Source organism: Scatophagus argus, chromosome 7 (assembly GCF_020382885.2).
Source record: "Scatophagus argus isolate fScaArg1 chromosome 7, fScaArg1.pri, whole genome shotgun sequence".
Taxonomy (NCBI): domain Eukaryota; kingdom Metazoa; phylum Chordata; class Actinopteri; family Scatophagidae; genus Scatophagus; species Scatophagus argus.
In genome coordinates, this window is record NC_058499.1 from 10,878,428 (window position 1) to 10,894,285 (window position 15,858).

General features: G+C 39.4%; 2 protein-coding genes across 2 annotated transcripts; one reads left to right on the forward strand and one right to left on the reverse strand.

Annotated features, from left to right (window-relative positions):
* Positions 1-401: 401 nt before the first annotated feature.
* On the reverse strand, positions 402-11,531 carry ca12 (carbonic anhydrase XII). Its single transcript, XM_046395286.1, has 9 exons — positions 10,924-11,531; positions 10,560-10,580; positions 7,759-7,938; positions 6,321-6,463; positions 3,223-3,318; positions 3,066-3,129; positions 2,658-2,815; positions 2,349-2,475; positions 402-1,682 (listed from the first exon to the last, which is right to left on the reverse strand). The coding sequence occupies exons 1-9, from the start codon at positions 10,988-10,990 to the stop codon at positions 1,027-1,029; spliced, it is 1,512 nt and encodes a 503-aa protein (XP_046251242.1). The 5' UTR covers positions 10,991-11,531; the 3' UTR covers positions 402-1,026.
* A 960-nt stretch (positions 11,532-12,491) lies between these two features.
* si:dkeyp-73b11.8 (BPTI/Kunitz domain-containing protein) lies at positions 12,492-15,858 on the forward strand. The gene is made up of 6 exons (XM_046394379.1): positions 12,492-12,631; positions 13,711-13,902; positions 14,554-14,730; positions 14,876-14,920; positions 15,192-15,270; positions 15,403-15,858. The coding sequence occupies exons 1-6, from the start codon at positions 12,565-12,567 to the stop codon at positions 15,491-15,493; spliced, it is 651 nt and encodes a 216-aa protein (XP_046250335.1). The 5' UTR covers positions 12,492-12,564; the 3' UTR covers positions 15,494-15,858.

A 15,858-nucleotide genomic window follows, 5' to 3' on the forward strand; every position in this document is an offset into this window, starting at 1 on the left:
TGACAATGTCAGCTGACTCAAATTCAGACATGATGCTTTTGGTTTTAATCTCATTTAACCTCAAAAACCTGTTCTTGGCGAATCTATCCTGTCTGCTTTATGAAGACATCAAGTAACACCATCTCAGCCTTGTATCCAGTAATAAGCCGGTCCTGGATTGATACTGTTTTCTGGTACACGCATACACCACACACAAACACACACACACACACACACACAGACATATAAAAATGATAGTATGACAACATTCAAATGAGAGTCTGGCTGGCTGAACCCCATGTGGTCCTGAAAAAGACTGCATTTTAAATAATACTAGTTATGAAAGTTCACAGTGAAAGGTGTGATTGTAGCAGGGAAGAAATTTGCCATATATGCTTCATGTAAAATGCTTTTATTGAAAATAGTTCCCTATGTACAGTATCTGCTTCCTCGCTCATTGAAAATGACATTTTGAACTGAAGAACATTTTGTAAGAGAAGACCGAGACATGATGTAAAGCTCTGAAGTTCTTGAAGTTTCTTTTGGGTGAGCTGCATCTCTATATAGTGCAAGACGGTAATTACTAGTATAGAAGTGAACTTGGCGTACATTATAACTCTATAAATATTCTTTAAAGTTTGGAGTGCTACATGTAGCTTTATGAATATATATTTGCAAGCATGAAATATGTTCTAAAATTATGCAAACAGCCATAAAGCCGGGTGGAAAAAGTAAATGTTTGGAAATTGTCACAATTGCATTTATTTTAATGTTTCAGAATGTGCTTACAGTACTGAGAACAGTCACTGGAGAGGACTGCTTATGCATAGGCGTGTGTATGCGAAAACAATGACTACAGTAGATTAAAATGTATCATAATTATGTGCACATACTACAAAGAATAACTTAATATTAAATACGTTTGTGAGAAAGACTGCTCAAAGGAATGCACAGCGTGGCTTGCATCGTGAGACATACAACTGATGTCTGCTACAGAAACACACTCAAACAGACATAATGTCACTCTCAGCTATGTCAGGAATCTCTCTAGTCTTCCCACTCCATAGGCAAAAGCCAAGGATGTGGATAACCCTGGCTGTGGGGGGTTATGGGAACAGTAGCAGGGGAGAGGCCGCCATATTTTGTCACTGGTACATTTTGCTTGGTTGCCATGGAGATCTTCTTCTGATTCCTCAAGGCCTTTGTCAGAGAGCGATCTAGCTCTAACGCCTCATCTGTTGGTGGCCGTCCACGGAGAATATGCCTGATGGTTGAGAGGGCTAAGTCTGACTTACAGTCCAGGTAGCTCTTGAGGTTGAGATCGGGGAAAACCGAATCTCTGAGAGCCTGAACAAGCTGAGTCTCCCTGTGGGACTGTTTGAGCTCATGGAAAACTCTCTGTTCAGTCGAGACATAGCACAGTGCTTCTTCAGCCAGCCCTAACTTTCCCACAGGGAGGGTGGCCTGGCTTTTCTTCAGTGGGTACAGATTCAGCATCTGTTGTTTGGATTTGGACAGAGTCTCGCTCTGCTGGTACTTGGGTTCTTTCTTCTTGCCAGCATGGAGCTTCTCTGAGCCACTTGGTAGGAGCTGATAGAGCCCTTCGTCAGCCAGGTCTGCTAAGTCTCCAGCCAGCAGCTGCTGAATGATTCCCTTCCTCGTGAGCGGAGATGTGACTGTGAGAATGCCCTGCAGTCCTCTGCCTGCATCAGACACACAGCCAATCACAGCCTGTTCAATATCCCAGCCTGTGGGATACTCCTTGAAATGACTATGGGCCTCCTCCACCAGCATGCAACAACACTACCTGTAGTGATGAACTAAAAGCAGAAGCTATCGCCTGCTAAATGCCGCTCAAGAAAGCTAATAGCAGAGGATTCCACGCTGCCATGTCAAAACACGTGCCATTAGAGAAGCATAGCTTTAAGAGTGAAGCTTTGAAAATGAGGGAAACATGCACATTCATGCCACACTGTATGGGCCTAAATACCATACAGTGTGGTAAACCAGCAATCCACATAAAAGTAAGCCTTTAAAGGCAAATTTAAGGGTTGCAGACGTTCTGAGTATGTCAGAGGGATGGTTAATTTGTTGTGTCTTAAAAGATGGCCTACTTTCCAACAAGCTCAACAAAGTCAATCAACATATAAGGTGTTTAAGAAGGACATCAACACGAAAGCTCAGCCACAAGCAGATCATACCATACAAAGTGTGACAGCCATGTGCTTCGCAGCAGGAGAAATGAACCATACATCATTCACACCTGTCCGTTTGCTATTTTTAAAGCAATGCAGTGGCAGTGTCATTTATGAGACCTTTGCGTTCATGCTCTGACAACAAAGCACGCTCATTTTGAAGACCATACTTACCCTCCTTAAAAGATACCAGCACAATTCTGCTGTCAACGGGCTGCGGTTTCCTGAAGTTGCCATTCAGAGGCACAGGGGCTGAGTCCTGGGCATGGGAGGAGTAGAGGGTTGTCGCCAGGGACAGAAACTAAGAACAAACACAACAAAACAAAAGCATGTTATGCACAGGGATTTTTCCACACCAGTTGAGGTTAAATGTAAGAAGCACAGCATATTAAAATGTTTGAAAATTCAGTTTACCATCAGCTGAATACTGGTTTATTTATACTACTATCAAATCTGTGAAAGAATTGAACACGGACGGAGCACCTGTTTGTGAGATATTGTGACATGATTCCTGAACACTGTCCACAGGACGCTGGGATAACACGGAGGAGTCGTTAGGGACCCGTCGTAGCGATAATACTCATCTAAACGCGCAGGCAGCAGTGCTCTGATATTGAAACCGGGCACCTTCACTTTCTGATCTGCCAGTTGAAATAAAAACAGAAATAACTTGTAACTGCTTTATAAACTAAGGTTTATATCAGAATAAAATCCAGAATTCTGACTCAAAACCTAGAAAAAAGCAAACCAAAGCTCTTATTTCCATACTTTACATGTTAAATGACTATGCACCAAAAAGGTAGCTGATATTGTTCACTACTCATGTTTATATTCAATGTGGCAAAACTACAGAAGAAATTCTACTGAAGAAAATCACCAAATGAGACTTACCCTTGTACTTGATACCATTTAGGAACTTCAGAAACTGTTCAAAGGCCGGATTGAACTCTCCAATCTGCATGACAAGTACAGTTTGATGATTATGCTGCTTCACCCGAAATTGACACATCACTGTCCACCACCACCAGCAGAGTCTGCACCACCTCACCTCAATCAGGACACCCAGCACGGCTAGGCCGTCAGATTTGTCTACAGCCATGGACATACCGGCATACTTGTCTGAATTGAAGTGTACTACGTGCATCTATGACAGAAGAGAGAAATGAGTCAAAACCCTGAAGTGAAAAACATATGATATATCATATAGTTGTGAAAACCTTGAGATGATTGAATGGTGTCAAACATATTGGAGAGTGTGGATCATTTAATTTGATCATTCACTGTTTGGAAATTGGTATGCACAGCATTACAACAGATTGTAGCCTTTAAGGTCCCTTTGAAGTATATGGTAATTTGTCATTACAATATCTGTGTATAGCATATAAAAGAAAGTGAAAAATATTTTAACATCAAGTAGTTCTGCAAGCCTTGTTAAACAAATCTTCTTGGCTTCTGTATTTTGACCAAACAGGTAGTTATTGTTTGATTTAATTTACATTTCAATAAAGATTTATGTTTCCAGGGTATGTATATACAACACATTCTTATGAGCAGCATCTGTCAGTCGGCATAATGTATAAATTAATTTGCTAAGTATCACAACATTTCACACAAATGTCTAACAGGGTAAAAATAATGAAGTGATGACATTATAATGTTCTGCAAAAGCTTTTTTCTGGCCTTTGTTCCGAGACGGTCGGACTCTAATCTTGGGTGTCCACCTTGAAACCGGACTGAGTGATCCTCCTTGCTGCCGGGTTGAAGATGTGTGTTTAGCACCCACATTTTGGGATTTTTAGTTTCTTCATGTTCTACAAAAATTGCAGCCAAGCATGTTTTCTGTTTCTCTCAGCGAACTTACACATTAATAGGCATACAGCACCACAAAAACAAGCTCAGTGGTTTTTCCTGATACTGGGCTTCAGGTGTTTGATATTGCATCATGGGATGAAACTCTATCAGTCCCCTGTATTCTGTACTTCGCTATTGTGAAGATTATTCACTAGAATCATACATGTTAATATGTCATTAACTTTCATTTTGCCAAGAACTACACTAACTATCTTTTATTAAATTCTCTCATAATCTTCACTACATATATACAGTATGAGCCTGGATGTAAAGTACAACATGATTGGCACATGGAGGCATACAAGCAGAAAGTAGTAAATCTAGTTTTAAACTACACATTTCACTTTGTTTAAGTTGTGTAGACTCAGAGAGCGTGCTGAAAAGAGCAAGCATGCATAGTCATCTCACCACCTCTCACAAAGTTTGGATTTCTTTGTATAAAAACGCATTTCTGTTTTTATGCTTCCAACTGTTGTTAGATTAATTATAATTATAATATCACATGTTTCATAAAGGGTAGGTGTTAATTGAATTGAGTTGATGGTGGAGTTTGGTGAATGTAATACTGGTATAAAGTCTAGAAAAACACTGGAGATGTATAACAGTAGTTGGTCTATTACAGCCTTTAAATAAATATCAGACTCTCAGTTGTTTCTGTGACAGAGATTTGATGCAACACAGAGTCATTTTAGTCATTTTCTCTAAATATGACAAAATTGTATTTGTGGATTTTATTCTGTTTTGGGAATCTAGGTGGACATGTGCGCTATTTTGGGGAAATGTTCAATTTCCCATCATTCCATCCCTCCAAAACAACACGTCATCAAGGAACTGTGGTTCTGGAGTCTGGAGAGACTTGAAAGATGCATGTTTTCAACGTGTCCAGTCTTAAACCCAGGTCAAACCACAGCACCTTATATGTGGCTGTGCTGCAGCTGCGGCATGGTCACATAAAAGCATACAGGTTGTACCCATTTCAGCTTCTACCCACTATAATTCAAATGATACCAAATTACATAAAAAAAGTCTCCTATTTTTGTTTATATGCTGAAAGGGACTCTTACTTTTAAAATTCACTGTCTGCTGTACTTCAAGTACCAGAGCAAATAGAGCAAACCAGTGTGTGAAAACTGCTTACAAGGCTTGACACATTAACCAGCACAGACGGCCACTCCTTTCCAGAGGTGGTTGAAACCAAAGCATATAATAATCTGGTACTCTAATCCCTTAAACCCTGCAGAAATAAGACACGCTGTCATACTGTGCATACCAAGACTGACTAAAATTATGCCTTTGCTTTTTAATATGTGTGATAAGTGATAAAATATTCAAGTTTGATTGGTAATGGGATGATTTATTTTGAAAAGAAATTATGACCTTAACTGTCCTCTCTTTATAATCTCAGTTGAGTTGAGTTGAGACTCACAAGCAGTTGACTGTTAAAAATATCCACGTCTCAGACAAGATGTGTTTTATACAAGAATTCAGTTGTACTTTACAGTCAGTGACACAATAAAAGTTGAAAATGCACAATAAGCTTTTTCTGAAACTGTCTGACTGGCAAGTAGGCGTCAACTCAATGTCTGCCACGGTGTAAGAAACTGGAACAGTAATGTGCAGATGCAGAGTTTCTTCCGCATGACTCTGTGAGCCCTGAAGGGCGTCAGTGGCTCAGATTCCTCTGCCAGTCAAATGTCACATGAAGTATTAAATCATTTGTCGGGTGACAGAGATGCTGTCGCCTGCTGCTGCAGATACGTCACAGACCAATTTGATGTGTGGACCGAGCTTTCCTGATAACTATATATTCACTGACCTTTTACTAAAAAACTGAGATCTCTTACTTCAGCAAAAGTAGCAATACTATCGTATAAAAGTACTTGATTATCAAAAGTAGAAGTACACGGAAAATGCTCACTTTTAAAGTGTGTTTGTGTTTGTATTATACAATGCATATGTCATAGATATATTATTACTTGTGCACCAACTTGTAAGCAGCATTTTAATGTTGTCAAAATGGGGCTGATTTTAACAACTTTATACACCATTGGGAGATGTGGGCAATGCAAAATATTTATATGCAAACTAACTATTAACTATAACTGTCTGTTATGCAGTATAGTAAAAAATACAATATTTGTCTATAATGTCGTGAAATGTAGTGGAGTTGAAAAGGAAGAACAATTATGAGTTGAAGCTGTACTTAGGTATAGCATTAGAGCAAATATACTTAATTTACTCTGCTGTCTCCCACATCATTAGCATGTAGTAAGAAGTGCTGCTTGCTTCGTTTACCTCTGCTGCATACTGCTTACTGTTCACCAAGTGCTCAGAGCCTACTGGTCTGCCGGAGGAGCCCCAGTGTAGATGGAGTTGAGTTGCGGTGTAACGATGAGGCAGGCTGGAGATGTGCATCTTAGAGGGCAGTGATATTTGTACTGTGGATCAAGAGACGTGAAACCACAGCACACAGAACAGAACAGCAATGGTTACTTCAATTGTCACCAGAGGATTAAGAAAAATCGACTTCATCTAAACTTTCTGTCAAAGCTGTCAAAGCCTATTTTTGGAAAAGATGTGGAGCTGCCTTTAAGAAACTGTATGATGGTGTGACGCAGGTGCACTTTCCACATGTCTGTGAGTGTATGATGAATGTTTACAAGTGAAAAACCTCCGTCAGCTTATTTCAGACACACATCACACTGATGATGCCACTCAGCTTGTGGCACTGAGGCCCATCAGGCATGCACACATAAGCATTTGTCTGCTCTTTGCACTCTGGTCACTTTACTTACCTCACTATTACAGCTTTTGCACAGTGACCTTCACAGGGCGGACATTACATGCATGTTTGTCTTTACAGAGGCTGTCACTGAAATTGTCTGAAACGAAAGCAGTTCTGCAGCATAATGTTCGGTGTCGCAGCTAACCTCACGCTTCTCTGACTGAAACCAGTTCTTATCATCACCAAAGCAGAATCATTCAACCAACTATAATTTTGGAATAATCACATTCGTCTGCAGCGAGTCATCAAAATCTTTTATTCTGTAGCACATGGGCATGGTTGTTTATGCTCTGATTGCTATATTTAGCAATTAAATTTAAGCCTGTGTTGTAAATTGATATTGAGCATTAAACTGAGGCTTGTTTCTTTTGTTAAGGCGCATCAGAGACAGAGCAGATGACTAATCTTGGCTCATTTTTTCCCAGACTAAACGTGGAGCCCTTCCTTTCGTTGAAAGGACAGTTAAGATAATAAGAGAGTCATTATGGAAAATTGCTGTGGCAGAAGATCCACGTATCATTTTCTTTAGGTTGACCCACAAATTAGGGCTCTACAGCAAGAACAGAGTCCTCCGTGTTTATGCGTCACCATTTCTAATGAATACATTGACTAGTGCATCGCTTTAATTTGAAGAACTTACAGATCCCAAGACAAATAAAACAAAGTGTGCATTTTATCTGCTCTTTAATGCTTAGGTTGCTACATAGTTGTGTTGCCTGTGATGAAATTAGCTTAAAATACACATTTGAAGGTGGGTGAGCGATTGTGGAGAACTCCAGGAGTCGGTTCTTGAGTGTCATTGCCTGGTTAATCAGTAGGCTTTTTGACACCCTGGGAATGAGGCTCAGCAGTCAAATATCTTTCCTTAAAATCATTTGCTCAAACTTTAAACCCACATCCTGTACTTTACTATGTATTTTGTTGATAACATTGATGATTTATACTCACCTGAATGGCCATTATTTCCAAGAGTGAGCTGCTCATTGGGTGACAGGTTGTAGTTTTGAACCTCAACTGGACGTAAAGTTGGGTCAAACCTCAGCAGGTCTGACTTGATGTTTATTGGAGACTGGAAAGCTCCACCACAATATGGATAATTCTTGGCCCAGTACTCCTCTCCATCTGGCCCTGTAACAGTGTCAGTGTTAATTATTACAATTATCACCTGAGGATTCTGCTATTCAGTGTAGCTCAAGAGTTTTTTTTTATGCTGTACAGAGATATTGCACATTCTCAGTAATCCAAAAAAGTGTATTTCACCTCAGAACACTAATGGGTATATGTTGCATGTCAAATTTTAAGTTGTTCCAATTTAAAAGGCAAATTAAAAAAGCGTGACCCAGTCGCAAATGGGATGGCTTCAAACATGGCCAGGGTTTGCTCTACTGAACGTTTTATCTGTAATAAAGTTAAGTATTATTATCTATGCGCAAGGCGGCATGGGAGAGGCCTGTGGATTGACTGTTGGCCCTTTTGAAAGAAACAAGAGTGAGAACCACGCTGTTTTTTTTGTGTGGGAGAGCCAGTGAGAATGCTGTCTCTGTCCAAATGAGAGGTTTCTATAAAGTACAGGACACCAAAAATGGCCGCATTTGCAAGTGAGCCCAGCTGCACAAGGGTGTCTCCCAATAGTGTGTCTGCAACGACAATAACGCACACTGAACTAATACAAAAGAGAAAGACATGTTAATGAGAACTGAAGAGGCAGAAGAGGAGAAAATCAGGAAGTGCTTGATTTCTCATATTTTAATTTTGTGTATTGACTCAAGTGTAAGGATCCATACTGAGCTTTTCAAATATGATGCTCTGTGAATGGATCGTATCAAATGTGTTACATAACGGTGTCTGAAGAGAAAATGCTATGATGGGCCCTGAATGTACCAAAGCTCTCATCGCTTGTGCATAAAGTTGCCACTAATTTATTATCTGTCTGAAAATCGACCATTCACCACATGCCAGATGATTAAACATGAATGATGCAGCATAATGCCTGTCCCGGACTGCGACTGTCACTTCCCAGACAAATGTGGATTGATTGTACAAGACATGCCAAAAGGCATCCAGTGAGGCTGTGAAATCATTGAATACTTATTTGAAGCAAAACTCAAAAGTTCAATCTAGGCAAATCCTCCCTATCATAAAAAAAACTACTCTCATGTCTATAATTACTCAGTGTCCACTTCATTTGCTGTTTTAATTAGACCGAGTCTGCCCTTTAATAATGGTCTTCAGTGGCCTTTGGTGTACCCTTGGCGGTCCTTGGTGTGACCTACAGTGCTGTGTGAGTAATTTCTTTTTTTCCTATATAAAAAGGGTGTTAAATAAGAAGATTTATATTATATAAACATATATAATATAAATATAAAATATATATAATATATATATTGGGCTGACTCTTGAGTAAACTGAGTAAAAGAATAATAACAGTATAAGAAAAATAAAGCCATCAACATCATTCATTTTTCTTTCATGTTAAGATTCACTGTTTTGTCCTCTGCCAGAGGGTGGAGTGCTGAGGTGAGGATAAATGGCATGACTCAGCTGTACCCCCGTAAACAGAAAATGCTACCAGCCCTCCAGACTACTGACTACCATGACAAGGACTCCATATATATTTAGCATCTTTCCTCTGTAGGCATTTTGACTCCACTTGTTAATTTAGTTATCATCAAAAGTGCACAGGTTTCCGCTTGCTTGATTATTGTATGCATTAATTATAATTGCACTGCATGCGTTTTTGAAAGTGTTTTCACGCACATGTGCACATGGCCAAGTACAGCACAATCACATTTATGTTTCCATATTGTTATAGGATTCCTTTAACTGACAAATGAACTAGAAACGTTTCTAATTGCTTCCATTGTTTATTTAGGTGTTGCTTTGATTTTCCAAATGTCCACAGGTAGGAGCAAAGCAGCTGCATGAACACAAAGTGCCATTTGTTCCCATTAATGCCAAAACAGTGCTATAATTAAAAAAAGAGAGGATCCGCCTCTCTTTGAGGTACAAATTAAGCAAGTATAATTTCCTCTAATTATAATTATTTGACCATAAATTACTGCGCAGACAACTAACTCTTATCCTGTGAAATCGCTTGCACACATTAATGTTATCTTTAGAGAAGACAATAAGCTTGACCAGTGATTCTCATATAGTCAAAACTGTTTCGTATATTTGTTTAAAAACAACATATTACACCGAGTTGTTCCACCTGCCTTCTTATTGGTTTTAACATTTAGTCCCTGAATGCAACAGGCTTTTGAAAAGCCGTGACACAATGACAAGAGGTCATGCTCTGAGCACAGTTTATGTAAGAGATAGTCATGGTTCAAGAAGCCACTGCCCATAGTCCTTAAGGCATGAGACAAAGGCAGTCAGCCGCTTATGAGATGTTGTAATTGCAGAGTCTGTCGTGAACTCTGCAATTGCACTACATGAGGTGACAGGGAGATGTCAGTACTGTTTGTCTTTGAAGTTCATTGAAGGGTTGCAGGGGAGAAATCGTGTCTTACCATGAGCACTGCTGCAGAAATACAACAATACTGACTCAGCCGCCTATCATAGAGTCGCATCGAATTAAAACTCTCTAAAGAACATCGCTGAGTGATCAAGACATACACAAATGCACAGAGCCTGGGTTCACAAATGCACCAAAGGTCAAGATTGGATGCAAATATATATGCACATATAACTATAACCCATTTTATGATGTACCACTGACAAATGGTGAGGAAAATTATCAAACTTACCAGTGTATGTCCATTTGGCACCTGAAACAGACAACAAATGATTTTATCTCATTGTACATTAAAAATGTTATTATAATCTGGCACAAAAGCAAACAGAAAACAGTTTATTTGGAAAATACAAGCTGAGCCAAGCAACTACATTTAATGCCCTGGTTCCTCATTAAAACTACAAGCAGATGGATGGAGACACCTGTCATGAAGCATCATGTGCTTCAAGTGCAAAAAAAGTTCCAGATATCCTGCTGAAGAGCAAACATTTTCTTCTTCTTCTTCTTCTTCTGACTTCTGGTTAACACAAACGTAAAACTGCATCCAAATCTTTAACATCCTAACAGAACTTTTTTTCCCTCCTCAGTGATCTTACCATGAACTGCAGCGAGGAAAGTCAGCTGGAGTAGCACGATAGGTGTGAAGCTCTGAAAGCGCATCATGATCTCCTCAGCCCTCCCTTCTTGTGGTGAGCCTGATGTTAACCCCGTGCGGAGCAAGAACTTGGAGCACCAGTGCGCCAGCCTTCAAACCGGCTTTTATATCCATGTTGCCAGCTTCATTGTAGCTCGCACTGACGTCAGGGCAACAACAAAACCAGCCTCCAGAGTCATCTGGTCACCAGAGAGTGACAGCTCAACAGAGGCGACCGCATCCAACCGAAGTCACTCATTTAGAGCCCGATCCGCCGGCGAACCAAGCGTGAGGGAGAAGCTGCGCGTCATGCACGTGCGCCGGTGTTACTTTGTGACGCTGGAGGTTCATGAGACAGATGGGTTGACCAAGTATCGACAAGTGAAGTGTGAGGGCTCTTCACCCACAGGCAACACTGGGAAATACATCAGGGTTCTCTTCGTCCCACCTGTCTGCAAGTTTTTGAATTGCTCTGGTGTCCACTGTCCAGACATCGTGAGGTTACAAGTCAAAACAAAACAAAAAACTAAACAAAACAAAAGGATGCTTGCCACAACAATGTACACCACATACATTAACATCTAAAAATAAGCACGTTAACCTTTTTTGTCCTGTCATGGTGCATTTAGTTTCCACTCAAAAACGTGCATTGCTTATTGTGACATCACTTGGGTTTTTGAGGTGTGCAGAATGATGGCTGTAAAGGGTTTGACGCTGTTTTCACGTCCATCAGCTGAAGAGGGAAATTTTTTCTTTAATTCAAGATGAGTAGGTCTACTATACAAGCATGACACTGTGACATTACAAATAGCTGCTTGGATTGGAAGTCAGCTCTGCATTTATATACAGCTTACACATGACCAGATCTATATCTATCAACATTATATAGACAAAAGTATTGGGTCACTTGACCACTGCATCAACAGGGATTTTAATGACATCGCAATCTAAATACATAAACAGCTTTGCAGCTGTAACAGCTTCCACTCTTCTTCGTGTTTCTGTGGAATTATTGCCCACCCATGCAGTAGAGCACTGGTGAGGTCAGACACTGATATTGGCCAACAAGGTCTGGCTCGCAATCTCTGTTCCAGTTCATCCCAAAGGTGTTTGATGGGGTTGAGGTCAGGGCTCTGTGTGGGCCAGTCAAGTTCTTCCACACCAAACTCATCCAGCCATGTGTTTATGGACTTTGCTTTGTGCACTGGGGCACAGTCATGCTGGAACAGAAAAGGGCCTTCCCCAAACTGTTTCCCTTCACTGGAAGTAAGAGGCCAAGCCCAAACCCTGAAAAACAGCCCCAGGGTTTTGGTCGCATTTGTAATGTCCTGCATAAAATGACAGTAAGTGTTCATCATTATGCCGACTTATACCCCAGTCCACTTCTGTATTCTGTATCATGTTTACCTGCAGTGTAATGTTTTACCCATAATAAAAGTAGTAAAAAGAGGAAGATATCTATCCCTGCCATTAATTTCTGTCTCAATTGAAGGTGTCACCCTAAGGGAAATGTTGGTCCAAAGGTCAGTAGTGACAACCAACTCCCACTGTAGTTTACAACCTCACTCAGTCCAGGAAAAACGGCACAAAGACAAGCAGCAAAATGAAGCACCTGCTGTTTTTGGGGATTGCTTTTGCTACATTCCACGTCTGCCGCTCGAATACTCCAGGTACATCAAACTGTTTTCTTTTTCAGTTGCAGATAATTTAAAACCATACCTGAAGATCAGTTTATAGATCAGGGGATTACTTTATAGAATAGGGCAGGTAGTTAGCACATGGGCTCATCTTTAGTGAAAAATTATAAAATGCTGGCCTTGTGTTTTGTATTTCAACATAATTTCAAAAATATGCTTTACGTATGTTATGTACACATTTTGGATGTGACAGCTGATGTTTTTCACTTTGATGTATTGTTTCAGTTTTGCTGAAACTGAACCAAGGAGACTAAGCTTCACCTTTTGTCCTTTCAGAGCCACATGGCGGGACTCTGAAGGCTAATTCATTTACAAAATAAGAATGGTGCCTGTTTATTTTCTTAGTCTAATAAAATCATTAATTTCAATCAGAAATCAAAAGACTTGATGAAAAAAAGCTTCAGGTCACTATACAAATTTAGACTGCACCTCTCAGCAGGATGTAATTGTATTTTACCTTTTTTACTGACCTTATGTTCAGGTTGCAACTTGAAACTGAAGCCAGCAATGATTGTCTTTAGCCATGACCAAAAAAGAAAAGACAGTCTTAACTGTACATTTACTCTCCTGAAAATGTTATTTGCACACCGTTAACAACTGTGCTAAGCTGACTGGACATTTCCTCCCTCTATAATTCCAAACTTTTAAACAGTGAGATCATTTCTGTCTGAGCATCAGCAAGATGAACTGAAGATATGTCAGCCAGCAACTTCATCTCTCCTTGCAACTGCTGTGGGATGAACTGTGGGATGCCCACATTTTCATCATATATGAATAACCATTTAGTTTCCCTCCAAAATCAACTGCATTTTGAGTTAAAAGAACCGGTCTGAAACCACCACAAGGGCGGGAGGATTGAAAATGTACCATAAATGATACTTTTTATTGCTGTCATAAAAAGAGGGAGTGGGTGATGAGGTTAGTTAAACATTATGTGATCACAGGTTGCTGATTTCTACAGAAACCTACCATACAGTACTGTAATTGTTTGAAAACCAGAGCATTGCAATTGCATATTAAACTAATAGTTTTTTTTTCTTATCACCCAACAGATTTCTGTAGATTGCCATCTGCTGAAGGTGAAGGGACAAACTTCAACATTAAGCTGTTTTATAATATAACCGCAGATGAGTGCAATCCGTTCGTATTCAAAGGACAAGGAGGAAATGACAACCGTTTTGACAATGAAATCGAGTGTATAAGAAACTGTTCTGTCAACGCTGAGAAAATCTACCCCATGGATGGTAAAATGATTTTTATGACACTATACTGACAGAGGCCAAATAAAATAGTTTGTTTAGTTTAATTACTAATTCAGTTTCGTGTAAGACAAATGTCTAATGTAACCTAAAAGACCACCTGAACAGTTTGTGTTCCTGGCTGTTGTCTGAGGACTTTGGAACTTGAACTGAGTAAAGAGGTAGAGTTTTATGGCCTTAAGGACTATGAAAGGAAACACTACATCATCATGAAGCCTCCTCACCAGAGAGGGATGTTCTTGAGATGTGCCTCCACCTGATTTTAAGGAAGGATCCCTTAATTTTGTCTGTAGAGGAGAATGTTCATTGCTAATGCTATTTTGTGTGTCAGTTTGATGGGCCTCAATAATGTTGAGTTTTATTTTTTTTCATGTAATGACTTTATGTCTTCAGAGAGTGCAGGAAAGACATGTCAGCATTGAATATTTGCAATACGCCACCAAGTGGTGAAAGATCATCACGGCAGATGAAAGTGTGAATAAACACAGTCAGTAGCAGTAACTGTCCACTGTATCAGTAGCTAAGTAGTTCACATGTAATTACATCTGTGCATTTTATAGTAATATCACCAAAAATGTTTTTAACAACAACTGTTATGACACTTCTAACAGTGATGATGATGATTTGTCTTCACAGCCTCCGAAGCTTGCCACTTTAAAAAGGCAAAAGGTCGATGTAATGGCAAATACTTGATGTACTACTACGATTCTGTCCATAAGAAATGCAAAACGTTCTTTTGGACTGGATGCGTTGGAAACGGAAACAGATTTCGCACCATTGAAAGTTGCAATTCCACCTGTACTGGCATCCATGGTGAGCACAAATCCCTCACTCATCTGCACAGCTGCTGACAATTATACATTAAGTTTTTGAACTAATAACTCAGTAATGATACTGAAACAACAGGACAATGTTATCATGTTTTTAACATGTTTTTATTAAATGTGTTTGTTCAAAGATGAAGGTGACGAACCAGAGGAGGATGAGTCAGACACCCCTATTGGTCAGTACACAATGAATTCAATGGTCCACGAGAAACTACTCACAGTTTTAATTTACAATATACTCCTAATTCTTTATTATTTTAGAAGTGACAGTGTAAGCAGAACAGATCTCTCTTTTAGTTGGGTTTGTTTCGGTCCAAATTGTTTTTATGATGTATCAGATTTCAGCTGGTGGCAACCAAAAATTGTAATGTCCTTTGTTTCAGTTTCAGCACTTAATTTGTGTACTTGAATCCTACTCATCTGTAGCACTGTTGTCTTCTTTAACAGCAATCATCTGTGGAGTTTTGCTCGCAGTCATTATTGCCATTATCATCACAGTTACGATTGTCTTGACCGTTAAATCAAAGTAAGTCAATTTTTCTTTCTCTTACGTTTTACATAAAGAATGATGAAACACTACAACTATAAAATAATAGCATTACTTACAGTTAATGAGCACTCTCCTTTAATTAACTCAATATTCTTTGTATTTCTTCAGGAAAAAGAGCTCCAAGAAAAAGGCAGCAGGGAAAAGTAGAGACCCCAAGTTGGAGTCACCTCTTCAAGAGCAGGGACTTGAAATGTCATAGAAAATCAAGCCACCATGACAGCAAAATGTGGAGTCTTTACCAGCTTGGTTTTGTATTATAACCCTTCTAGTCTGGATACCAAACATATCAGCTAATTATAACATTTAAGCTGAACTTTGATGTTTTATTGACATGGTATATTCATTACAATACTGTTCAATTTTCTATTTTGCTTCCCCTCTAAAATATGTGCAAGGTGCTCTTTATAAAGTTGTATTTTTTCTAGGGAGGTTCATCCTTTACTTTCATCCAGCAATCCAAAACAAATCTGATTAGTTTAAGTGAAATCAAAAGAGTTAATAGTTAGTTAATCGACATTAGTAAATAGTAAAAAATTCATTAGTAACCAGTCTGTCATCTGACAA